The sequence below is a fragment of the Saimiri boliviensis genome, chromosome 20 (assembly GCF_048565385.1).
Source record: "Saimiri boliviensis isolate mSaiBol1 chromosome 20, mSaiBol1.pri, whole genome shotgun sequence".
Lineage (NCBI taxonomy): Eukaryota > Metazoa > Chordata > Mammalia > Primates > Cebidae > Saimiri > Saimiri boliviensis.
In genome coordinates, this window is record NC_133468.1 from 5,537,348 (window position 1) to 5,564,833 (window position 27,486).

Sequence of the window (27,486 nt, forward strand, 5' to 3'; positions counted from 1 at the left end):
TGTACTTTTAATCAAATCATTTTTATGTGTCCCTAGTAACTTATTACAGAATTTAAACACATCATGTATTTTTGAACATAAAAAAGTAGAAGTTATGGATGAAAAAACACTAAATAAAAGAGTGTGTTAACTCTGAAAACTTAAATATTATGTAAAAATTTCTACAAAGTTTTGAAATATGAAGGCTAAGCTCATATTTTTGGCATGATAAAGTGAAAGGCCTCATGGCATCATATTTTTACTTAAAGAGGGTTAAAGAGCTGATCCTGCTGCAGGCCTCCATCCTGGCACCCTGACATGGTTTGGGTGTCCCCATCCAAATCTCATCTTGAATGGTAATCCCCATAATCCCTACATGTCTAGGGAGAGACCTGGCGGGAGGTGACTGGTTCATGGGGGCAGTTTCCCCCATGCTGTTCTTGTGATAGTGAATTTCTCATGAGAGTTGATGGTTTTATAAGGAGCACTTCCCACTTTGCTCCTTACTTTTCTCTCTCCCGACGCCTTGTGAAGAAGGTGTCTGCCTCCCTTTTGTCTTCTAACATGATTAAGTTTCCTGAGGTCTTCCCAGCCATGCAGAACTATGAGTCAATTAAACCTCTTTCCTTCATAAATTATCCAGTCTCGGGTATTTCTTTATAGCAGTGTAGTAACGGACCCCATGATGTAAACAGCGAGTCCAATGGCTTAGGCATCAAACACATAACCTCAGTTATTTCAGATGACTGAGAGAAAGATGAATTATCCAGTATACAGGATTGGGGTAATTAACTAGGACGAAAATGAAACTGCATCCAATTTCAATCTTTATACCAAGATAAACTCAAAATGGAACAAAGTTTTAAATCGAAAACATGAAATGATAAAACATCAGAATATAGATAAACATTTATATAATCCTGGTGTAGAAAAACCTTTCCTAAACATGACAGGAAACCTAAGAGATCAGATAGCATTAAAACAAACAAAAAGGCCAGGTACATGGCTCACGCCTGTAATCCCAGAACTTTGGGAGGCAGAGGCAGGTGAGAGAGACCTCGATCACGAGGTCAGGAGATCGAGACCATCCTGGCTAACACGGTGAAACCCCATCTCTAATAAAAATACAAAAAGTAGCTGGGCATGGTGGCATGTGCCTGTAGTCCCAGCTACTTGGGAGGCTGAGACAGGAGAATTGTGTGAACCCAGGAGGCGGAGGTTGCAGTGAGCTGAGATTGCGCTACTACACTCCAACCTGGGCAACAGAGTAAGACTCCATCTCAAACAAACAAACAAACAAAAAATAGGTGATAAAAAATCAGTAGGTCAACAACATAAATAATGTCAAATGGGAAAAAAAAGTAAAGAGCAATAGTTTTAATATTTTTAAAAACCCTCCTACAAATGCATAAGAGACCAGAAGTCCAAAAGAAAAATGGACAAAGGCCATAAAAATTTAATTACAAAAAAATGAAAACCTCACAAATAAAAATAAAGTATCATTTATCATCTATCAAATTGACAAAAGTAAAACAAAACAAAAACAAATCAGTATGTAGTGCTGGGGGATTCTGAAGTAAAAGACATTCTCAGATACTGTGGTGGTTGTTTTTTTTTGAGATGGAATTTCGCTCTTGATGCCCAGGTTGGAGTGCAATGGCGCCATCTCGGCTGACTGAAACCTCCACCTCCCAGGTTCAAGCGATTCTTCTGCCTCAGCCTCCTAAGTACCTGGGATTACAGGCACCTGCCATCATGCCCAGCTAATTTTTGTATTTTTAGTAGAGACAGGGTTTCACTACTTTGGCCAGGCTGCTCTCAAACTCCTAAGCTCAGGTGATCCATCCACCTCGGCCTCCCAAACTGCTGGGATTACAGGAGTGAGCCACCACGCCTGGCCAATACTTTTTTTTTTAAGAGATGGGGTCTTGTTTTGTTGCCCAGGTGTGCCTTAAACTCCTGGCTTCAAGTGACCTTCCTGCCTCAGCCCCACAAGTAGCTGGGATTACAGATGGAAGTCAACGTGCCCAGGTTCTCAGATATTCTTAATGAAAATATCAAACTAACAGTCTTTCTTCAGATCAATTTGTCAGTATATATTCAACCAGAAGTGTGCATACTCTGACCCAGCAGTGTTGGCCAAGAAATTCATCTGGACAAATGTGCAAAAATTCGGGAATAAGAATGTTCATTGCAGCACTGCTTATAATAGTGAGAAACAAAACAATCTATCCAATAGCAGGAGGCTGGCAGTCTCTTAAATAAATTATTGTGCATCTGCGCCAGGCAGTCATTTAAAAACTGGCTTATATCTATATTCATTAAAGTATATGAGGTCTATCAATGTTGCGTCAGGAGAAAAGCAGGATGAAGAATAACACGATTAATCTTGTTTATGTACTTGTACACACATATGCATAAGAATACTCACCAAATTGTTAATGCTAGTAATGTGTGGGTGGTGGTATTCAGGAGTTTTTGCTTTTTAAAAATATATTGTTTGAATTTTCAAAAATAATATATATTTTTTGTAACCTGAAAAAATTTTAAATACATAAGTAAAATAAAGCATGCATTAGAGAAATAAATTAAAACCAACTCAAGGCACAGGCTCAAAAGGAAGCTCAGGAGTTTAAGACCAGGCTGGGCAACATGGTAAGACCCCACGTCTATAAAAAAATTTAAAAATTAGCCAAGCATGGTGGCATATGCCTATAATCTCAGCTACTTGGGAGGCTTAGGTGGGAGAATCACAGCCTAGGTAACAGAATGAGACCCTGTCTCAACAAAACAAAACAAAACTAAACAAAAAAACAACAACAAAAAAACCCAAAGCTCCTTCCAGATTTAACATTTTATAATTGTATAACGTGGCAAAGTTATCAAGGTAATGCTCAGTTAGCACTAGAAGAACATACAATGTGCTTCAATGTGCTTGACTGAGCACAACTTCATTTTCTAGAAACATTTCTCCTTAAAATTTAGTGTTCTTTGATTTCTTTGGAGCAATAGCTACTCTAAATGTTAACATCATCTAATAATATGTATTTGAGACTGAGATGTTATATACAAGGTAAAATGCTACTTATAGAACATCTTTCCACAAAATATTTAGTTGTTTCTCAATCTGATAGGTCAATACTGCTCTTATTTTATAGAAACAGAACATCAACTGATACTCCTACTTTAGTTGAGCGATCTAAATTTCTATGCACCATAATGATGTCTCTTTCTAGCTTTAATTTCCTCAATGTTTATTAAGAATTTTATCAATAGCCGGGCGCGGTGGCTCAAGCCTGTAATCCCAGCACTTTGGGAGGCCAAGGCGGGTGGATCACGAGGTCAAGAGATCGAGACCATCCTGGTTAACATGGTGAAACCCCGTCTCTACTAAAAATACAAAAAATTAGCTGGGCATGGTGGCGTGTGCCCGTAATCCCAGCTACTCAGGAGGCTGAGGCAGGAGAATTGCCTGAACCCAGGAGGCGGAGGTTGCGGTGAGCTGAGATCGCGCCATTGCACTCCAGCCTGGGTAACAAGAGCGAAACTCCGTCTCACAAAAAAAAAAAAAAAAGAATTTTATCAATAAAAAAATATGTTAATAGCCACTTTTACCCTTAGTTTATCCTAGGTCTGAACTCAATATTATCTCCCGAAGACCCTGAAGATTATCACATTATTGACAATTATGAAAGTACGCAGACAAAATATATACATAACTTACATTTTTGTGATTGACACATTTTAAGAGGACAAGTTCACGATAAGCTCTCTTTGCATGAGTTTGATTCTGAAAAGGACGGCTTAGTTTCTTGACTGCAACATTTATCCCAAGAACTGTATCAAATGCAGCACTAGAATTAGGAAACATAATACACAGTCCATTAGAATGGTTTTGGATAATATAGCAATGCCAGAATGTACACTGAATACATTATCTTTTTAATAAGTAACAAGGAAAAATCTGCTTATTTCCATTCAAAGTACTTGCACATATGAAGAGCAGAGTGAGTTGGCTGAGACTACAGGATGGACTAAGTCCTTTACAGAGACACATTTCAGTGACAGTTAAGATGGGGTTCAGCAATCCTTCATACACCAAGTTTTCAGAGTTTAGATTACATTCAAAACCAGGCAATTTAATATAGAGTACATAAAACCAGTCAAGAAATAAAATCTTCAGTTTAAAGATGACAAGAAGTTGGGAAAAAAGTCACTGGTATCCCATCTTAAAATGTAAGTATATTTTGGCATATCACTATAGAGGAAATGGTTGAGTTCATGAGAATACAGTAACTCTAAATTTTCTCAGACAACAGCATCTAAAAAGAAAACAAGCCAAAATTTCAGTGTAGGGGGCTTAGTCACAGTGGTGGGAAAAACCACAGGGAAAGGACGACAAACTTTCTGAAAGGTTGGAAGGTTTTGCAGAGCCTCAGGGGAGAATAGCTGAAGGCAGTTGTTCTCTAACCCTGAGGCAGAGGGCGTGGAGTAAGTATGTGCAAGTGAGTAAAGGGGAAGTTATCTTGAGCAGGCTTGTTTGTTTGAAGTTGTCCAGGACCTGACCTTTGAACATCCCCTCACCTGGAGAACAATAAATGTTAATTACCTACAGGCTATGTTTGCTCCAGGCCTTTGGCATTGCGCCTGCATTGAATAAAAGAAAGCAGCTGCAGCTTCTAGGGCTGCTCTCTGGCCACCAGAGCCAAGCTGCTATTACACTGCATACCTGTGTCTGAATACTCATTTCATCCGCTGGCCAGGGTCTGCGGGACAGACTCAGCATTTCAGTTCATGGTAAATGCCCAAGATACCAAATCTCTAACATAAGCAACTGCTATATAAAGTCCTTTTAGAAATATCTCCTCCTACTACTATAGTAAGAATAAAATTTAGAGGCTGTGTTTCCAGCATGTCAAGTTTCCTGTTGATACTGTGTTCATTTTCCTCCAGAAAACAGATATGAAAAATCAAATAGCCTGACTGCACATTTTTAGGTTTTAAACTAGTACTAAATAGTACCATGTGTGTTATTACCTCTGGGCTACTCATCAGGGTTAACAGCTACTAAAGGCCACCTGAGAACCTAAGTACTGATTTAAATACTGTTTCTATTTCTTTATTCTATTGAGTTTATAACATTGTTTACATTTCTTCTATTAATGCTTTTTACAAAAATCTTGAACTTATTTCAATCTATTTTGAAGTTGAAAGGTGAATGCTGTAGCATTTGGTAAGAAGCTATCTTACTTTAATTCAGTTCATATCATGTGTATGTCTATATACGTATGTAAATCCACACGCTCATATGCAAATTGTGCCATTTATACAATTATAAAATGATGAGGATACATCCATTTGTGAAACAAGTCATTAATATAAGTGTACCCACATATGTATTTATATTTATACACTTCTCAGACTCAAGAATTTGAAAACAGGCCAGGTGTGGTGGCTCTTGCCTATAATCCCAGCACTTTGGGAGGCCGAGGCAGGCAGATCTCTTGAGCCCAGGAGTCAGAGACCAGCCTGGGCAATATAGTGAAACCTGGTATCTACAAAAAATACAAAGATTAGCCAAGTGTGGTGGCGCATGCCTGTAGTCCCAGTTACTCAGGGGACTGAGGTGGGAGGACTGCTTGAGACTAGGGATTAAGACTGCAGTGAGCAGTGATAGGTGTCAACCTGAGTGACAGAGTGAGACCCTGTTGCCCAAAGTCTCAAAAGAAAAAAAATAAAATTTGAAAACAGATACACTTTTTTGGTCTCAAAAGTTTTTGTTCAAAATTTGAGTTAGATAGGAGGAACAAGGTCAGGAGGTCTACTGTGCAATATGTTAATAACAATGTATTATATTCTTGAAAATTACTGAGAGTATATTTAAAAAAATTTTTTTAATTTTTTAAAAGTATGTGAGGTAATGCATATGTTAATTAGCTCAATTTAGCTAGTCTATAAGATATACATATTTCAGAACAATATGCTGGACATGATAAATATATACAATTTTTATTTGTCATTTAAAAAAAGTTTTTGGCTAAAACGAGCCAAATGGACCACATCTAAGCATCTGAGTGGGCCTAAGCTTCTCCACTTCTAGCTCCAGCTCCATGAGCACTACCTTCAATTATTCCTGCTTTTGGTTATTGTGGTCACTTAAAGAATATATTTTTATCAGTATGTCTTCATTTATCAACTTTAGAAATTAGAAATGATGTATTTACTCACCATTATGAAAACTGAGTAGTTGGCCACTTCCTCAAAATCCCCAATACCTATTTTTTTTGTTGTTGTTCTGCTTTTTGGGTTTTCCCTTGGTTACTTCTTTAAGTAATATGCCTAATCTTCATGCTTCATCAACTGTGAAGGGAATGTCTTAACTCCTGCATATGGGAAATGAGACTATTCCATCCCTTTCTCCTCCATTTATCATATATTTATAACTAAGCCTTCTGTGTTTCTTCTTTAGGATGTGTCTAGAAGCTGAAGATCAAGACATGGAGCATAGAAGTGTGTGTGTGTGCACATGTAAATATCATTAACTTTCAGAGCTTACACTTCATTTTCTAAAGATCACATGGCTCTTGCTGCCACTCGTCAGAGGGTGAGACTGTTTCCAAAATCAAGGACAAAGGATTCTCTTTACTTACATTTCATCAATTGCTCAAACATCATGTCCTTTTTGTTTTATAATTAGACCATGATTTTTTCTAATTTCCCCCATTTCTAATAAATTATTACATTTTATTATTAGATTTATTATTTTTTACCAATAAAAAATACCAGTTTTAGCCTATCACTAGTATTTCCTAGCTTCTTACATTATCTGTTGTTCGGCATCTATTCCACATTATTTGCAGACACTCTTCTTGGAGCTTCCTTAAGGCCTGCCATGCAGCCACCATCCTGGGATTTCTTTTTATAGCCCCCACTCCTTCTTGTATCACACTCTTGTATTGACTCTCTTGCTGGAGTACATCCTCAAGGAATTTCCTCAGAAAAGGTGCAGGAAGATAAGATAGTACTGCTCTGCCCTCACCCTTGATTGATAATGTTTTCTGAGTTCAAAATCAGTTTTTTGGCCAGGTGCAGCAGCTCATGCCTGTAATCCAGCACTTTGGAAGGCCAAGGCCAGCAGATCTCGAGGTCAGGAGTTCAAGACCAGCCTGACCAACATGGTGAACTGCTGTGTCTACCAAAAATAAAAAAATTAGCCAGGTGTGGTGGCATGCGCCTGTAATCCCAGCTATTTGGAAGGCTGAGGCAGGAAAATCACTTGAACCCCGGTGGCAAAGGCTGCAGTGAGCCAAGATCACACCACTGCACTCCAGCCTGGGTGACAAAGTGAGAATCCATCTCAAAAAAAAAAAAAAAAAAAAAAAAAAAATCAGTTTTCTGTGAGAACTTTGAAGGCACTGTTCCACTGATTTCCACACTGAGTACTGCTGGTGAGAAGGCTTATGCCTGATACTGTACTGATTCCTTTGCTTCTTTTTTTGTTTCCCAGCTCAATGATTTATCAGCCATGTTCTCTCTGTATACCAAAAGCCTCTCTCACACCCCCAACTAATTACTCTCCTTCCTGTCCATCAGTGTTAACTGCTTCTGACGTGTACAATAATCACCTTCGTGCTTTTCCCAGCTAAAACATGCACCCTGGAGCCCCCAGTTTATTTTTGCCTGTTTTTTGAAATCTTCTGTGTCTGACTTCTTTGGCTCAGTATTATGAGCCTCATCCATTGTTGCTGTACGTAGCTATAACTCATTCCATCATTGCTATATGATTCCTTTGTATAACTATATCATATTACATTGATAGATATTTCTACTGTATTTAATTTTAAAACAATTACAAAAAAACACGGTTATCAATCTTACTGTACACAGCTTTGGGTCCCCTGTGCATGTGTTTCTGATGAGTAAACAACTAAGAGTGGGAATGTATCCACTGTATTTTAGTAGATAACGTCAAACTCTTTGCCAAAGCAGTTCTACGAATTTGTAGATCTGACAGCAGTGCATGAGGGGTCATATCTGAGAGCTGCCTCTGGGTGGTTCTACATCCTCACCAGCACTTGGTATCACCAACAGCTTAGTTTCTAACCATTCTGCTGAGTGGGTAGTGGTATTTCATCACAGTTTTAAATTGCACTACCCTGATGAATAACAACATCGAGTACTTTATCCTGTTTATTGGTTATTTGGGTATCCTCCTGTGACAACCTATTTGACTATTTATTTGTCTATCTTCTTGACTGTTCTTAACATATTCTGAACAAGAGATTTTTTCTTCAGTCATGTATTTTCTCAAATTCTAAACTTATCTTTTCAGTCTCGATCTTTTTGTTTTGATAAACAAAACTTCTTAATTTTAATAAAATTTTATCAATCTTTTATGATAATTTTTTTTTTAAATAGAGATGGGGGTCTCATTATGTTGGCAAAGCTCGTCTTGAACTCCCAGCCTCAAGTGATCCTCCTACCTTGGCCTTCCAAAGTACTGGAATTACAGGTGTGAGCCACCACACTCAGCAGAATTTTAAACATAAACTTCTTATGTTTAAAGAAGTCCTTCCCTACTCCAAAGATCATGAAGAAATTCTCCTATATTAATCTTCAAATAGCTTTACTGGTTTTACGTCTTTACAGCAACTCAACTGAGGTTGATTTTTGTGTATAATGTGAGGTTGGGTCAAATTTCACTTTTTTCCATATGAATATTCCTATGTCCGTTTATTTAAAAGACTATCCTTTCCTCATTGCTCCACGAGGCCACCACTGTCCTAAGTCCTAAGCCCACATGTGCATGATTCTGTTTCAAAGTTCTTCATGTACTCCTTCAGGCCACTGTTTCTCCTTGCCCCACACAACTACCATCTTGATCACCAGTTTTCCAGTAAGTCTTCCCATCTGGCAGAGGGAGTCCTCCTCCCTTCTTCTTAATGGGCGTCTTCACCATTCTAGGGTTTTTATTTTTACATACAAATTTTAGAATCAGTTTGTTCACTTACTTTTTAAGACTGTTGAGATTTGACTGCAATCACTCTAGACAAGTCTGAAAATTGAACTTCAGGGTATTCAAATATTCTAAATCATGAAAATCAGATATCCCATCACTATTTCAGTTTTCTTTATTTCTTTCAATTTTTTTTTTTAGTTTTTTGTATACAAGTCTTTCACATTGTTTGATTTTTCCCCCTAGATATGATAATTTAGAAGTTTTTATCCTAGGCTGGGCGCAGTGGCTCATGCCTGTAATCCTAGCACTTTGGGAGGCCGAGGTGGGCAGATCACCTGAGGTCAGGAGTTCAAGACCAGCCTGGCCATCATGGTGAAACCCCATCTTAATTAAAAAAAAAATAAATAAAAAAAGTTTTTATCCTATTTTAAATGGTATCTTTTTCAAATTTTCATTTTCTATATGCTGCTAGTATATAAATACGTAATTTTGGGGGGAGGGGTGTGTATATTGACCCTGTATCTTGCAAAGGGGCTAAACATACTCATTAATTTAACAAAAGGCAGTTTATCCAGGTGGGCCTAATCTTAACAGGAGAGCCCTTTAAAGGCAGAGTTTGCTCTGGCTCATAGAACGAGTAAGAAGTCAGGGAGATGTGAGTCACAGGAAGGACTGGGCATGCCATTTCTGCCTTTAAGATGGAGGGGGTCACTTGAGAAGGAAAACAGGCAGCCTCTAGGAGCAGACAGTGGCCCCTTGCTGAAAGAGATCAAGAGATTGGGAGAGACAGACCTAGAGCTATAAGAAACTAGACTCTGCCAACAACCTGAATGAGCTTGGAAGCAGATTCCTTCCAAAACCTCCATCTATGAGCCAAGGCGAGCCCAACCCAGTTAACTTCAGCTTTGTGAGATGCTGAGCAAAGAACCCAGCAAACCTACCCAGTTTCTCAACTACAGAACTATGAAATAACCAATGGGTGTTGTTTTAAACAACTAAGTTTGTGTTAATGCATTATGCAACAATAGAAAACTAATACCTCTCTTATGTGCTCTTCTACTATTTTTGTCTCTGCAGCTTTCATTCTGGATATTTTTTGCCAATCTATCTTCCAGGTCACTATTCTCTCTTCAGTTATATCTAGTATGCTGTTAAACACATTAAATTCACAATTCAATTACTATAGTTTTTACTTCTAGAATTTCTATTTAGTCCTTTTAAAAAAAGTTTTCATTTCTCCACCCAAACTTTTCACCTTGCCTTCATCACCTTGCTATTTAGAAATGTGGATCTAATAATGCCTATATCTCCTCCTATGGATCTGTTTCTTTTGTCTGTTGTTTCTGCAGGATTTTATTCATATTGTCATATCTCCTTTTGTGCCTAGTTATTTTTGATTGTGTACTGGGCCTTGCACTTGTAAAACTTTGCTATCTAGACATAATTTTATCTAATATGTTGTCTTCCTCCACAAAGAATTTAAATTTATTTCTACTAGGTATCTGGCGGCACTAGCAATTTTTGTTTACCTCCATACAAGTTCAGCAAATGAGATGATAATCTGAAGCTGAGTGGCAGTGCCTATATAAGGGCCAATCTGTGAGTTACCTTTACTTCTAGGAAGCAGCCTTTTATTGGTCCCAATACAAGGCCAAAGAAATTCACTAAGCACTATTAGAAGGCCCTGAACTCTAATCCCTGTCTCCTAGCCACAAGGTAATCCAAAACACTACTCCGTCTCTCAGCAGCCCCTTCCAGAATTTTCAAATGCCCCCAAAGAAAAGACAGCCCCATATGCTGAAGCTCCCCACACTAGGCTTTTGTGCTTCCCTAGATCTTGACCAAATAACTCTTCACTAACCTACTGGCTCTCTAGGGGCAAATGCGAGCATGGGAATGTTGGGAGAAAACTGGTACAGTTGTTTCATAGGCACACTTTTAATTAACAGCTCTCGTTTTAGCCACTCATTTCATTCTCTTTTTCTTTATTGTCATCTCTATGCCCACAACCTCTTTAGAGTTTTACTATAGCTAGGTTCTCTTCCTTACACAAATACTCCAGCTACATATTCTCACTCTATCTGCTGTTTTATCTGTATCACAAGATTCAAGCTACTTTCTATATTTCACAAGATTCAAGTTACTTTCTATATTTCATAAAGTTGTTAAAACTCTCTTCCACCAATTACTGCCCTCTTATTATCTTTGTATAGGTGTTTGAGCCATCATGCTAAATGAGAAGTTCCAAGCTACTCATTTTACAGATGAAAATATTAAGACTCACAAAGAAACTGATGTGCCCTGGTCACAAAGAACTCTTGCTATGAGGAATAGGGCTGGACTCAGAACTCAAGTCTCCCGAACCACAGCCATCCTGTGCCCCATACCATATGTCTCCTTTATCACAGAAATTTTGTTGTGAACATTGTTATGTTTTTATTTATTTACATTAATAGAAAATAAAACAATATTAAGAACCAGCCAGTACTGGTTGTACAGAACTTGAGGAAACAAAAAGGAGTAAGCTACACCAATTATTTCATGTTAAGGCTGTAACTGTTACTTCTAAGTACTGCCAGATTTAATATTAAACAGTTTTTAAAGTTAAACATTTCATGGAATGGTTTCATAAAACAAATAATCTTTATCATTTTGTCCAAACAACTTGAGATTTTTGAAGGAGAAAGAAAAACTGCATATATGTATGAAAGAACTGTATACACGTTTTCCCCACTAGAGCTTCAAAACCTTAATGATTAATTTTACTGTAACATAGCTGATACTTATGCATACTAAAAAATTTTCTTTTAAAATTTATTTTAGGCCAGGCACGGTGGCTCATGCCTGCAATCCTGGCACTTTGGGAGGCCAAGGCGGGCAGATCACGAGGTCAGGAGATTGAGCCCATCCTGGCCAACATGGTGAAACCCTGTCTCTACTAAAATACAAAAAATTAGCCCTGCGTGGTAGCATGCACCTGTAGTCCCAGCTACTCGGGAGGCTGAGGCAGGGGCCTCGCTTGAACCTAGGAGGTGGAGGTTGCAGTGAGCCAAGATGATGCCACTGCACTTCAGCCTGGTGACACAGCAAGGTTCCATCTCAAAAAAAAAAAAAAAAAAAAAAAAGAAATTTATTTTAAACTTCTTTCCTAGTAAGTTTTACTAACATTTTTAAAGGAACAAAAACAAAAACAAAAAATCAAAAAGCCAAAAACAACTATAAAAACAATTCAAAATTAGGAGCCAGAATATTTTCTTCTGGTTCCAACTCTTCCATTTAATCCTGTACAAGTCACAGGCCCTATCTGTTCTTCATAAAGCTCTAATTTAAATAGAGGATTAACTAGCTGTATAAACCATATACTGTTGCTATATTTTATTTCTCAAAAATGTAAAAATACATGGGCTTGTGAATTGGTTTCCTATTGCTATTGTAACAAATAACCACAAATTTACTGCTTTAAAGCAACACAAATTTACTATCTTACAGTTCTAGAGGTCAGAAGTCCAAAATGCATCTTATGGGTCAAGAGGTAAGCAGGGCTGCATAGTTTCTTCTGCAGGCTCTAGGGGGAATCTGCTCCCTGCCTCTCTCAGCTGGATGAAGACTTCTTGTATTGCTTGGCTGTGGCCCCACATCACTCCAAACTCTGCTCTGTCATTACATGTCTGACTATGACCCTCCTGTCTCCTTTTTTAAGAAGAACCCACCCAGCTAAACCCGGGATAAAACTCCCATCTCAAGATCATTAATTTAACCACACCTGCTAAATTCCTTTTGCCATGCAAAGAAACATACAAATTCCAAGGATTAGGAATATGGACATCTCAGGTGGGGCCATTATTCCGCATGCTATACCCCCAAAGAATCACTGACAGATGATTTTCGAGTATAACAGTGACAAAAGGAAGTTTCAGATCATCAAATCAATTAACCACATAATGGCAATGTTTTAATATGGAATATGATAGAAAATCCAACTCCACTTGTCAAAGTGTTAGCTAATCTACTGTTGAGCTTATTTTAGGAAAAGCAAGCTTTTTTTCCTTTTTTGAAACGAGAATGTGCCATAATTAGATTATTTCCCAATTCTACTTTGTGCCTCATAGCCTTGTGAAGGATGGAGAGAAAAGAGAAAGGGGGAAAGGAAGCTAAAATCACTTACAAAGTGTTTACCTTCCCTATTAGAACATAAGATAAGAGGATACCATAAAACTGAAAGTAAGTTATAGCTATAAAAATTGAAACTGTTCTTGAATATAACAGTTGTCTTATAGAGATTAATACAATTAACTGAAAATTGTTGAATAGGTGTTTAGTGAATATTTGTTCATTATTACTAAGATTCTAAACAGAGTTCAGGTCAGAGTCCTTGTCCTATCAAAGTATCAGTGGTTCAGAGTTTTCAACAAGTCTCTCCATGGTACAGGCAATAAGGTTCCAAAGGCCCACATCTTGTTTTGGTCCCAGGCCTACCACTAACACCCTACGAGATGGGAGAAGCAAGTGAGCCTTCTTAGTCCTTCATCGCACCACTGATGCAGTGAGGGTTATAGTGGAGCTCATGGTGATTTTATAACATACACTATTCACATTACTACCAACCTTCAAAAGCAAGTGAATGATATGTCAGCTGGGATAAATGAAGCACATTTTAAAAATGGTTACCTGTCTACAGCCACAAACAACTCCCCAAGACCTCTGATATTTCTCCCTTCTTGCTCCCTCTCTCCTTTTTCTCTCTCTCTCTCGAGTGTACACGCCAAATTATCTGTGTCAAATTATCATCTAATTTCAAATAGGAGATGGATTATGAATCAAAAGAATGTTTCATTGTTTACAACTTTCCATTACCATCAAAGTTTCCTAATTTGAACCATCATCCATTGACTTTAAAACTTCTTCCGGCACACTGGATTTAAGTACCAATACAGCATGTGTCATTGGGAAGTTAAGATCACCACTACTGTAGGTGCAAGCTGGGCATTCCTTCCAAACAACCCCTTCTCCCTCCTTAGCTTCTCAAAGAAACTCTGGACTGCAATTTCCTCTTAGTTCCCAGGGCCTTCAACCCCCTGGGCTGAACTATTTCCCTTATCATAGGTCTCTGCAACAGAGGATCGGTTAGAAATCATTGATAAAGATTCTCCAAACCCAACATCTCCATAAGTAAACATTAACTTCTCTACCAGACCATCCAAAAGAGTTTTCTTTTATTTCAAATCCCCTGTCTACTAGCTGTAAACATTAGATGTTTAACTTCATCATAGTTTCTTTAGGCACAAAGGTAATCTTGTTTTCATTGACCAAAAATAAAAAAAGAAAAAGAAAGAAAAATGTTCTTAGAAAAATAAGGGGTAAAAAGTGTGGGAAGTGCTGATAACTGCAGTCTAAGAAACGTGAAGAGCTTTACCTTGAGCTGGCCCGTGACGCCGCAGCAGCTGACAGTCTTACCATGCAAGAGACTAAGGTTCAGGGTCAGACTAATGATTCTGACGTCCTAGGCTGGACACACAGCTGAAGTGAGACACCAAGGAAGAGACGGCCAGCCCAACCCCTCACACAGCATCCCTTCCTGGTTAATCCATGGAGTGACAATGACACTGACTGGCCTCATCCTGCCAATGAATGGCAAGGCACTGCAATGATGGCGCCTAGAAATGAACAGGAGTGATTGGGAATAAAAGGGAGAGGGGGAAAAGGTGGCCATGATGAAGAAATGAATAAAACTCAATTTTCTGTTACAACTCACTGTCATCCCTATTACTCTGATTTCATAATGACAGGAGAAATTTTAAAAAAATGAAAGAAAAAAGAAACAAACAAAAAAGAAAACTGGCTACCTATTTAAATTCCTGCAGCATTCTAAGAATATGGGTTTGTACCCTATAGCCTGACTACAAAGAACTAGAGCAAGCAGTTGATTCAATTTAGCTCATAAACCTATAACAAAGAATTTTTTTTTAAAATCATCAATATTTCTAAATTCTGACCCTTTAGTTTTACTTTTTATTACAGCAGAAACTCAATCCATGCTATTAAAACAGACCATACTTACCAAACAATCCCTTGGGCCCCAGAGCCAATCGATTTCAGCTGCTGGTAACGTTTTAGGACGGTGAAAGTTGAATCTGCCACTTGCACACTGTAAAACTGACTGTCACATTTACTGTCGCTCATGATGTAGTGTCATGCAATATTCTGAAGGGCTGGCAAGTTTCAGATTCCTTCAAGAAAAAACAGAATGAACATGCACTCTTACCAAAAGTATACATACACAGCTCACTTGTGTTCCAAACTTATTGGTATATAAGACAATGTTGCTGTAAGTTGATAAAGTCAATTTGACCAAGTTCTGAACTTGAGCAAGACACACAAAAAATGCAGACATTTCAGTGGTACCAGACCATTATGAAAGGAAGGAATTCTGAGGCCCAGCAAGACCATATTTTAAGGGACTAGACTAGAAAATAACCACCTTTGGAAAGAATTTATACATTACTACTGGCTGTGAAAAGACTACATCACTCTATGCTTCTCATCAGCTTCCCCTCTGTGGAACCATTTATACCCAGCTGTTTCAACTAGAGATGGGGGCATTGTTTCAAAATGATCACTTCTAGAATGCCTGAAGAGAAGTAAACGGGCCAGTCTTCTGCTCAGTGTATAGATTCAAGTTGAGGTGATCAACCAGAAAGCAAGATTCATATGCCAAAGTAACAGGCTGTTAGAGGCTTGGTGACATCAGCGTGCTGTGTGTGCCCAAGCATGTGCTCCTGCTTCAGGAGGTGGGGCCCAGAGGTGGCATTAGCTGGCACAGCCCCAGAGTCCCACATCACCACCAGGCTTCAGGGTAGATATCTGTATATGAAGAACTCTGCTGTGACCTACAGTCCATAATATTAACAGTATGAAGTCTATTGATTATGTCCAAGTGTAGTCCAGCAGACCCAGAAGAAAGCAGCTTTTCTGTGGTTAAGGCACAGGCTGAGATTCCTACTCTGTAGGAGCCTGGATGATTTTCTACAGAAAACAAGCAAACAGAAATTGGTGAGTGGTTCCCAAGCTCTTGTCTGAGATGCTCATTTAAAACTCAGCAAGCTATTTTAGTCTTTTAAAACTATATAGCCAACAGGCCAGGAGCAGTGGCTCACGCCTGTAATCCCAGTACTTTGGGAGGCCAAAGTGGGTGGATCAGAAGGTCAGGAGCTCAAGACCAGCCTGGCCAACATGGTGAAACCCCATCTCTACTAAAAAAAATACAAAAACTAGCTGGGCACGATGGCGTGTGCCTATAATCTCAGCTCAGGAGGCTGAGGCAGAATTGAGCTAGGACCTAGGAAGTGGAGGTTGCGGTGAGCTGAGATCGTGCCACTGCACTCCAACCTTAACTACACAGCAAGATTCAGTTTTTTGTGGGTTTTTTTTGTTTTGTTTTGTTTTGTTTTTTAATAAAAGGGGCCCAGATGCGGTGGCTCACGCCTATAATCCCAGCACTTTGGGAGGCCGAGGCAGGGGGATCACAAGGTCAGGAGTTCGAGAACAGTCTGGCCAACACAGTGAAACCCAGTTTCTACTAAAAATATAAAAAAAAATTAGCCAGGTGTGGTGGTGTGTACCTGTAATCCCAACTACTCAGGAGGCTGAGGCTGGAGAATTACTTGAATCTGGGAGGTGGAGGTCGCAGTGAGCTGAGATCGCACCACTGCACTCCAGCCCAGGTGACCTCGTGAGACTCCATCTCAAAAACAAAACAAAAAAAAACAAAAAAACAACTATCTAGCCAACAGTAAAACCGTATAGGCAAACAAGTAAACATTCTACATTTTTTAAGACTTTAAGTTTTCTATAGCTCCGTCAAATCCCTTGCCTTTATGTTCTAGTATCTAATATTTAATGTCAACCCAATGAGATTTTTGGGGTGATGATTTGTATTTCAACATATTGATGTCTAGGATTTTCCTTAAACATTGAAATAAATGGATTAATACCAAATCTAAATAAAGAACTGAGTCAAATTAGTACTTTCTCCAAGTGACCACTACCCCACAGTCTTCTCCCCATCCTCCAGGTGGTGGCTGCAGTGTGGCTGCTAGTCTGACCACTCCTGCTGAGATGTGTTAGCATGCTGGCCAGGAGTGACTCCAGGGACACCACACCACTTTAGATGCTGAACAAACACAGCTGCTCAAATAACCCACACAGCAGGAGTATCTGTCCCATGTTACCTGGGAGCAATCTGTCTAGGGCTGAGTGAGCTAGAACACTTGCGTAGGCCACACTGCTGTGAGAAGGGAACTCAGGATCTCCCTAGGCTGGCAGGTCACTGTGCCCTGAGCTGCAGGAGGTGCAAGGCAGGTCTGTCTTGCTCATAGCATCTCACACTCCAAGGACAGAAGGACAGGAAGGTGCTGGTCTTTGGGACAACATGAGCATTCAATAAACCTTTGCTGATCTGATTCCCCACAATGCTGCTCCATTTTACTGACATCTAAAGGTTAGCTTAATTTTCTAAAGATTAACTTATTTACAGTTTGCAAGAAGCTGAAACAATTCCACTAAACATTTAGGGGGTGCCTTTATGCAAGAAAGTGGTAAGTATTCCAAGAGATATGCCATAGTCAGCTAGCAACCAGTCTTGAAGTAGCACATAATTCACTATTTGGGGGAGAAGTGTGAGCAATGAGTCCATCATCTATATTACAATACAAGTTACAATGAGGGAAGACTCATATAAGCAAAATGTAAACAAAATCAAAAGGCAAAAGAGATCCCACCCACTGGCAGGGGTGCAGAAGACAGGGATGGCTTCATGGAGGAGGCGGCATCCACCCTTAGACTGTTTTGCCAGAGATGGACAGTAGAGGCACAGAGCTCAAAATGACTGTGTCCAGACACGACAAACTGCTCAGCTTGGCTAGCAGGGTACAAGTGCAAAGGATTAGAGACAACTCAGCAAAATGGCAGGCACTCTGCTCTACTGCGGGGTGGCTGTTCCTCTGTTATGCTGTAAACAAACCAGCAACATGGTCACTTGCAAACATTTACTGAGCGCCTACTGTGGATGATGAGGTATACCATGCCAGGACACATTGCCTGCCCTCAGTGAGTGTACACTCAGGAAGAGGCCCTGCATACCAAGGGTCCTAACCCATTGGGATGAAGAAGATTTGGGGGAATGAGGAGAAGCAGCACAGGTAGAGGCATATTCAGAATGTGAAAAGTCACTAGGGACTTTGCTGGGTAGAGGGCGAGTGAAGCCGGAGAGAGAAAAAGAGGCCAGACCACTATGAGGCCCAGAAGCCATGCAGAGCCATCTGGCCTCAGTCCTGAGGGCTGTGGGAGCCGTCAAAGCATCAGAGTTGCAGCACACGTGCTGAGGTGCTCCAGGATCCATTCCTCCCTTCTTCACTTTCATAAGAGAAGCTTCCCATTCTTGCTGGATAAATGGCTGCCCAACTAGAGATGGTGCCTGGCAGCTTTCCCAGTAGCCAGATATGGCTAGATGACCAAGTTCTGGCCAATAAGATGTGACTAGAAGTGATGTATGGAACTTCCAGATCACTTTTATTGTTTTCCTTTACAGAAAGCTGCTTGCCTTCCAATCTTTCCCCCTTGCTGCTGCCTGAGGGATCAGCTGTCACAGACCTAGAGATGGAAGTCACATGCTGCAGATGTCAAGCTGCCCACCAGCTGGATTCTTCAACAACCTTGTGGCACACAGCCACCCCCCATTCAGGACCCCTTGCCCACTCTGGGACTGACAGATCAATCTCAACCCTGCTGACCAACTCTGGAACTCTCCCTGGTACAACTGCTTGCAACTTATACTTGGACTATGACAATATTAGATTTAGCTTCTTTAAATTTGGGGAGTACATTCAATTGTATTAGGTTTTGGAATTAATATAATTCCATCTCAAGACTTAAAATAGTCCAGGCACGATGGCTCACACCTTTAATCCCAGCACTTTGAGAGGCCAAAGTGGGCAGATCACTTGAGGTCAGGAGTTCGAGACCACAAACATGGTGAAACCCCATCTCTACTAAAAATTAGCCAGGTGTGGCAGTGCATGCCTGTAATCCCAGCTACTTGGGAGGCTGAGGCAGGAGAATCATTTGAAACAGGAGGTGGAGGTTGCAGTGAACTGTGATCATGCCATAGCCCTCCAGCCTGGGCGACAGTGATACTCCATCTCAGGAATAAAAAAAAAAAAAAAGATTTAAAATAATTCTAAAATTAAAATAAGGTGCCCTTATTAGGCAGAATAAAAAAGTCACCTAAGTGAGAACCTGTCAAAGCCACATTCTCTGTCAAGCATGGGCTTTGTGAGAGCAAGAGAAAGAACTTCAAGGCCATCTGATAAAGTATGCAATTCAGCTATTCATGAGTCAACTCTACTGAGATATTTCAACAAAATGGACCATCAACTAAGGCTCAGAAAACAGTTTTACAAATTGGGAAGTACAAGAATTCTTCAAGCAACCACATTAGCAATACACCGAACCCTGCATTCGCTGCTTCCACTTCCCACACCAGCCGGTGCTGGCTCTTCCCCCTCAGCTCCCAGGTTATGCTGCCACTGTGCGACCAGCACAGGGCTCCCTCTTTGCCATTTGTACACTGAGCAGCGTCCGCCAGGCTGCACTGTCACAGTTTTTGTAAGGTCTTCCTCCTTTCCAGGTTATGAGTGCCTCAAAAACTGGGAGGGAACACTATAAGGAGGCTTCCTGGAGGAGGCAAGACCTGAGCTCAAGTTTGTTCACAGTATCAACCAAGGCATGAGGAAAGAGGCACTTTCACACACATCAGTGGGAGCTGTGAGTGGTAAAACATTTTTTTTTGGATGGAATATAGATAATAGCTAATAAAAATGTTAAATGCACATCCTAAACTGGCAAATACAATTCTATAAATGTATCTGACAAATATGTGTGTAAGTATTCAAACATTTGTGCAAGGACCTTTGTAACACTTCTTGAAACAGGCAAAAAACTAGCAGTAATCTAAAATGTACACTGTGGATAGACTGAATAAATTATGGCACAAAAGTACAAAAAGGCCATTCAACAGAATGCAAGGACGTTATGTATCAATGTGGAAAGATGTCTAAGATACAGAAAGAAAATACAGCAAATTAAAGAAGAGAGCACACAATGCCTCTCTATGTAAACACACATGCACACACATACAACGCTAGCAAGTAGAGAAATAGTGGGAAATGAGAAACCGTCACTCTTCCCATTATAACTTTCTATTCTGTTTTTCTAATGTAAAATTTCAAATTTAAAAACAGACTGAACAAAAATGTTAAATGAAAAGCTGCAGAATGATTATTTGACACATGTATGGAAGATGGGCTTGAGGCAGATAAGGCTTGAGAGTGGGCCTGGCTCTGAGGCACACATTTATAAACACCCTCATAACAACTAGTGAGGAGCATATTACTATCCTCACTCTGCAAATGAGGAAAGTGAGGCTTAGAGACAGTAATGAAGTTGTCCAAATTCCCAGTATGGCCCAGATTTGAATTTAGGAATGTTTCACAACATTCAAGTTCCTCCCAAAGCACCATTCTGATACCCCTTTAGAAAGTGAAGCCATGTGTACATGGGCTGGCCAGGACCAGAACACAGGCCTGCACATTCTATCGTGCTGACTTCCTCTACCAAATCACTTTTTCTGTTAATAATGACAACGATTCAGTGATCCAGAGACTCAAGTGAACCTTTAATCACACTACAGCTTCAAAATACCCAGGACATGCGATATTTAAATCAACTGACCGCTGTGATTAAAAGCAGATTCTGGCAATCACCCTCTGTTTCATTGCTTGCTGCCAACATTTTTTCATTAAATTGTTCTTTTTTCCAGCTGGGCACGATGGCTCACACCTGTAATCCCAACACCATGGGAGGCCGAGGTAGGAGGATCACTTAAGCCCAGGAGTTCCAGACCAGCCTGAGCAACACAGTGAGGCTTCATCTCTATATTAAGTAATAATAAAAATAAAAATTTTTAAAGTTGTTCCATTTTCCTACTGTAAATCTTATGAAAAATAGCTTGGTATAACAACCTTTCTTTGATAATCAAGAATCTTGTAGCTCTAAGGACAATCCTCTGTAGTTCTTAAGCCACGATACAAAACCAGCATTTGATTATCATCTCACCCACTGTTGGATCCACAGGATGCTGCAAGGATCCTCACCACCAGCCTTGCTTCCAGGCACCCAGGCCTGCCTATTTGCCCCTCTCTATCCCCCACCCCAGGGCCTGGGTAGGGGCTTCCCATCACTCCTTGGACCCAGTGACAGCAGAAGCATTCTCCCAGTTCCCATTCCTGTGACTTCCAAACCACTGCACACATGCCACTTTAGAAAGAAAAATCACTTCATGTGAGAATCTGTACACAAATGTTCATAGCTTTATTTTTTTTGAGACGGAGTTTTGCTCTTGTTACCCAGACTGGAGTGCAATGGCGCGATTTCGGCTCACTGCAACCTCCGCCTCCCGGGTTCAAGCAATTCTCCCGCCTCAGCCTCCCGAGTAGCTGGGACTACAGGTGTGCGCCACCATGCCCGGCTAATTTTTTTTTTTTTTTTTGTATTTTTAGTAGAGATGGGGTTTCACCTTGTTGACCAGGATGGTCTCGATCTCCTGACCTCGTGATCCACCCGCCTCGGCCTCCCAAAGTGCTGGGATTATAGGCGTGAGCCACTGCGCCTGGCCCATAGCTTTATTTTTAATAGCTCAAAACTAGAAACAACCCAAACATCCTTCAATGGGTAAATAGTTCAACTAATTGCTGTACACCCATACCATGAGATACCACTCAGCAACTACTGAAACATACCACAATGTGGGTGGATCTCAAGGGCAGTATATTTAATGAAAAAAGTCAATCTTAAAAGGTCATATGCTGTATAACTCCATGTATATAACATTCTTGAAAGGACAAAAGTACAGAGATGCAGACTAGTAATTGCTGGCGGTTATGAATGGTGATGAAAAGAAGGTGGTATAACTGTAAGGAGGTAGCACAAGGAGATATTTGGGATAACATAGTTTTGAATCTTGACTGTGGCGGGGGTTATATGAATTTTCACATGTGATAGAAAATGACAATGAACTGTATACACATGGTACCAATGCCAAATTTCCTGGTTTAGATACTGTACTACAGTTTTGTAAATATATAACCATTGGAGAAAGCTGGGTGAAAGGTACTGGGACCTCTCTGTGCCTTTTTTGCAACTTCTTGTGAATCCATAATTATTTTAAAATATGGAATTGAAAACAGAGAGATTTGTTGAAAATATGCAGTGATCATACCATTCTCCCATTTGAATTCCTTCAATATTGACTGACTGCCTTCAGAGTAAGATGCAGTTCCCTAGCACAGCACAGTAGATGGCAGTCCTCTGGCCCACTCCTGGGCAACATCAAACCACCTGGGATCAGCAGATACACCCAGCTACTGCACACCTTCAGGCCTCTGCCCAAGCTGTTCCATCTGCTTGAAATGACTTCCCTCTCCTCTTTGTTCTCCTGGTCAACCTTCATCCTCCTTCAAAATCTAGTTCAAGCACCTGCTTCTCTTACATGTTTCCCCCTACAGCCTTTCCCTTCAAACCATGCAGGGCATGCCCCCATTTTTGCCACGTTCCCTGCATTCTTTTTAGATTGCATTGCGAGTCTACTTACGCTTCTGCTCTGTAAGGACAGAAAATGTGTCTGATTTATTTCTCAATCCTCAGTACTGACTACACAGTGGGTGCCCAGTAAATGTTTGTTAAAGACAAAGTTAAATGGGAGAATACATGTGGTGGGGCAGCTGGGAGCAGTGGTTAGGATCAGGACATTGAATCCGACTCCCAGTGGGTCTGCTACTTATCTGGGTGATGTGGGGCAAGTGATTGCACTCATCTGTAAAATGGATAGGGAGAGAACCTGAGGGTACCCCTAGATAAGAAGTGCATAGCCCACTTAAGAAGGCATCTTGATGCAAGAATGCACCCTAAATCTAACCAAGCCTTGTCTAGATCCAATTACTAATTTTCAGGAAATACAGGGGAAACACATTAAATTACACTGCAGAGATGCAATCAGTCAAATTCCAACTACGAAAATGCTACTGAACAACTCAATTGTGTCAACAAATAAACTACCAAGAAAACAAACAAACAGATCTACGGATTAAGAGAAACTTAAAAAGATGTATCAACAATGTATAGACCTTATCTAGTTCTACCTTCAAATGATTAAGGAGACTTAAAATTCATAGGGCAACTGGAAATTTGAATACTGACGGGTTATTTGATGATATTAAGGAATTATTACTTCTCCAGCTTTAAAAGAGTCAGTACCTTTAGAGACCTACCCAAGTGCATGGTATAACTACTGTATACCTACTGAGCACCCTAACGTTGTGCCTATCTGTTTTACAGATGAGTGCAATCACTTGTTCCATATCACCCAGGTAAGTAGCAGACCCACTGGGAGTCAGACTCAAAGTCCTGATCTTAACCACTGCTCCTAGCAGCCCTACCACATTTATTCTACAATTTAGCTTTGTCTTTAACAAATATTTCCTGGGCGCCCACTGTGTAATTAGTATACTGAAAAATTAATGAATGAAATGACATGATATTTAGGGTTTGCTTGACAATAATTATGGGTGGTAAGTGTGCAAATGGATAAAATTAAGAGATGAAACAAGATTGGACAGAGGTTAAAAGCTGTTAAAGCAGGACACTATTCTGTTTATTCTGTATATGTTTGAAAGTTCCCATAATAAAACAGTTAAAATAAAAAGAATGATGTTTAAACTAGTTCATACAATCAAATACAAAGTATCAGGAATTAATTATTCTAAAGGCAAATTATGTAAAAATGGCACCTTCCTAACCAAGTGTGAGGTATAACTACTCTATGTATTTAGACCAAAAATAGTTGCCCTACTGGCAAATCAATAGTCTTAAGAAGAAAAAAATCTGGTCTCTGTTTTATCTTATGTCTCATGAAAACAACTGGTTTACTCACTATTAACTGATTTGTCTGGTCCTTTTCTTTACTAAGAAAAAAGGACCAGACAAATCAGTTAATAGTGAGTAAACCAGTTAAAGAAAATTAAGATTTTATTTTAAACAGACACATTCAAGTATTCCCTCTAATATTTATTTAGGGGACCGAATAAACATATTTTAATCTGTGAACAAATTAAAGTCCTGGCACCCTGAAAATTAAATTACCAGGAAAGTCAAAGCTGTCCAGAGAAGACTATGCAAAAGTAATACTATTTTTAACTCTGCAGGATCCTTTTGAAGGAAAAAAGTTAAATGGAAGAAAACATTAAATAGACTGGTTGTCATTCTTCCACAGCAAGATAAAAGCCAGAAGAGAATACTCTGAGCTGAGAGACCCAGGAAAGAACGCTTATCTGGGGAGCGACCCGGGTTCTAATTCCACTCACCAGCTGCTTGCTTAGAAGCAGACTACTGAAACTCCTGAGCTTCCATTTCCACAGGGCTCCAGTAACAATCAAATAAGTACCTGGGCTGGTACCTGAGCAAACAGGACCTGGCTCCCCTGGCCTTAGGCTACCTTTACTGCTCCTCACAGTTCCTCCCTCCCACACAACCAGTCATGGAGGAGGACAATCCTGCAAACAAACTGAATGAATCTGTATTTGGCTTGACTCACAGCGTTTTTTTAAAGAAATGAATTAGCTATTGCCAACATTTAAAATCAGAACAAATATCAAGTGCTGCCTTCTTTTTTAGAGACAGAGTCTTGCTCTGTCACCCAGGCTGGAGCACAGTGGTGTGGTCATAGCTCACTGCAGGCCCAAAATCCTGGGCTTATGGGATCCTTCCACCTCAGCCATCCAAGTAGCTAGGACCACAGGTGCATGCCACCACACCTAGCCTAATTTTTAAAAAATATGTTCATAGAGACAGGGATCTCGCTATGTTGCCCAGGCTGCTCTTGAACTCACGGCATCAAGTGACCCTCCCATGTCAGCCTCCCAAAGTGTCTGTGATTATAGGTATGAGCCATGACACCCAGCCAAATTCCACTTTCTTCTAGAAAACTGCTGGGTAAGGTTCCGGTTCTCTGGGGTCCCCATGACTCTGTGCCCTTACACCTGGCCCTGCAGACTGATTCTCAGCTCCACAGTGGGCTACAGTCCTTCCTTGGCCATGCTCTTTCACACCTCTGTGCCTCTTCCTGCCTAGCAAATTTCTCATGACCCTCAAGCACCCACCCCCCACCACCTGTCATCTCCTCCACATTTCCATGGCATAGCCCCTGAACTACAGCAAGTGACGTACAGTCCTGGAACTAAGTGTCTGCATGCCTGCCTTCTCTACTGGGCTCCCAGGCTCTCTTGGGAAAGGGACCATGTTGCTATCTGCCTTGTGTCCCTAGGGCCTGGCAGAAAGCATGACCTAGATAATGCAGAATTCAGTAAATGTCTACTGTATGTGTAGAAGAAAGCTAGAGCTAAACTATTATAAAATGTGGGATTTTTCACCGCAGCTTGTTCCAACAGTTGGCAATTAAAGGGGTCAAGGACACCAAAATGTTTCACAAAATAGAACAAGCTTCCATCTGCTTACAAGTTTCACAAGTTAATCGAAAGTCACTAAATGAACAGATAAAGCAGAGACAACAGGGAGGCTGGGCCACTTCTTTGACCATTCATTCATTCATTGAGCTGATACTACTGAATACTTACTGTGTGCTTTCTAAGCACTGGGGATAAAGCAGTGGATAAATCAGACAGCTATCTGTTTTCACAAAGTTACATCCTAGTGGGGGAGACAGAAAATAAACAGGCAAATAAATAGTATAGTTTCAAACCAGGAATGAAATTTTTAAAATAATGAAATAGCATGACTAAGGGAAGAAAGAGGGTGGTCGAGGATGGCCTCACCCAAAACAAGACCTGTCACCAGAGGAAGAAGCTAAAGAGCTACTTGTGCCAAGATCACGAAGAGAACTCCGAAGATGGCGAAACAGCGAACGCCAATGTCCTGGGGCAAACGTGGGCTGGCACGTTCAAGGCGAGCGAGATGAGTGGGACGCGGCCGCTCTCCCGGGGTAGGGGTGCGGTGGCAGGGGACGCGGGCTGGGCCCCGTCTGGCACTGCGGGACTAGGCACGGGAGGAGCGCGCGGGGCGCGGGCGGCCGGCCGGCCGGGGAGGGGGCTCCCGCCGCACGCGCGCGAGCACGGCCCGCGCCCCGCCCAGCCCTCCGCCGAGGCACCCCGGGGCCCGGCCCAGCGCCCGCACACGGCCGCCGCGTCCAGAAGCGACGTTTCCCCACTTTCCCGAAGGCGGACCCGCGGCAGAGGGAGGGTCGGCGCCTCGGCCAAGGTCGAGCGGTCGCGACCCCGGGCCCCGGCGCGCCCGACGCGGACAGCAGCTGCCAGCCCCACCGCCGGGAGGGATGGCGCGCGCAGACCCCGCGGGCGGCGCGGCCGGGCCAGGCCGGGGTGCAGGCCCGCAACCCGGGGCTGCTGACGGCAGGGCAGGAGGCGGCGGCCGCGGCATCCCCGAGCACCGGCGCGACGGCCGCGGCTGCCAGGGCCCCGCGGCCCCCGGCCTGCCCCGAAGCCCCGGCCGCGCGGCTCCCCCGCCGCCCCTCCGGGCGGGCCCGGTGTGAGTAGCAGCCGCCAGGCCTAGCCCGCCCGCCGGGCTCACCTCGCCTCCCCGCCGCCGCACCACGGGGAGAGGGCGGGCCGGCAGACTGGCGGCGCTGCGTGCTGGTCACTCCAGGCTCCACGGCCCCGGCTCCGCCGCCGCCGCCCCGCCCCGCGCCGCGCCGCTCCGCCCGCCGCCGCCGCCGCAGTAGGTGTGAGGGGCGCTGGGGCGCTACGACCCTTCCGGTCCCGCTCCCTTCTCCTCAGCGGCCGCCGCCGCGGCGCCTGGTCTGACCGACCCTCGGACCGACCAATCAGCGCGCGGAAAACGGAGCCGCTGCGGCCAATGGCGCCCGGGGGGCGGGCCGCTGGGGGGCGGCGGGGGCGGGGCCGGGGGCCGGGGGCCAGACTGCAAGTCCCGGGCCGGGGTTCGGGGGGTTCCGCGTCCACGGGCCTCTCAGCTGACCGGCCACGGTGCTCCGGTGCGCGCCGGGCACGCGGTGAGCTGCAGACGCAGGCACTGCGCGGCCCACCCGCGGAGCCCGCGCTGTCTGGGCGAGGGGGCCGCGGCTCGGTGGAGGAGAAGGTGGTCCGGAGGACCGGGACTCGGGGTGGAGGCGCGCGGGGTTCACGCCGCGGGCTCCGCGGGGAGCCGGGCCTCGGGCTGCAGGTGCAGGCTCGCGGCGGCGAGGCGGCCTGGAGCGGCCCAGGAGCCCGCCCGCTTCGGGGAGAGCCCGGGGCGAGCGCTGGGGGAGGCAGGCCTGGCGTCCGGGAAGCGGGGCGGGCCTCGGACCCGGTTGCTTGCTGCGGCGCGGCGGGAACTGGTCCGTAGGGACGTGGGTGAGGCCGGAGTCGGGTTGTAGAGGGGGAGGGGGCGCGAAGAGATGGCGGTAGAGCGGC

General features: G+C 42.4%; 1 protein-coding gene across 9 annotated transcripts in view; it reads right to left on the reverse strand.

Moving 5' to 3' along the window:
- The window catches only part of MAPK9 (mitogen-activated protein kinase 9), a 54,996-nt gene extending 28,117 nt beyond the window's left edge, over positions 1-26,879 (reverse strand). For 4 of the 9 annotated variants that reach the window (XM_039460426.2, XM_039460432.2, XM_039460428.2 and 1 more), the window contains exons 1-3: positions 26,648-26,879; positions 14,997-15,165; positions 3,704-3,833 (exon numbers count right to left, since the gene is read on the reverse strand). In XM_039460426.2, coding sequence (XP_039316360.1) covers positions 3,704-3,833; positions 14,997-15,118 — 252 coding nt within the window. In that variant the 5' untranslated portion in view covers positions 15,119-15,165; positions 26,648-26,879. Of the gene's footprint in view, positions 1-2,410; positions 2,515-3,703; positions 3,834-14,351; positions 14,593-14,996; positions 15,166-25,680; positions 25,754-25,878; positions 26,048-26,647 lie in introns of those variants that run through there. The other 5 variants (XM_039460429.2, XM_039460431.2, XM_039460427.2 and 2 more) reach the window with 5 other exon arrangements.
- Positions 26,880-27,486: the final 607 nt, after the last annotated feature.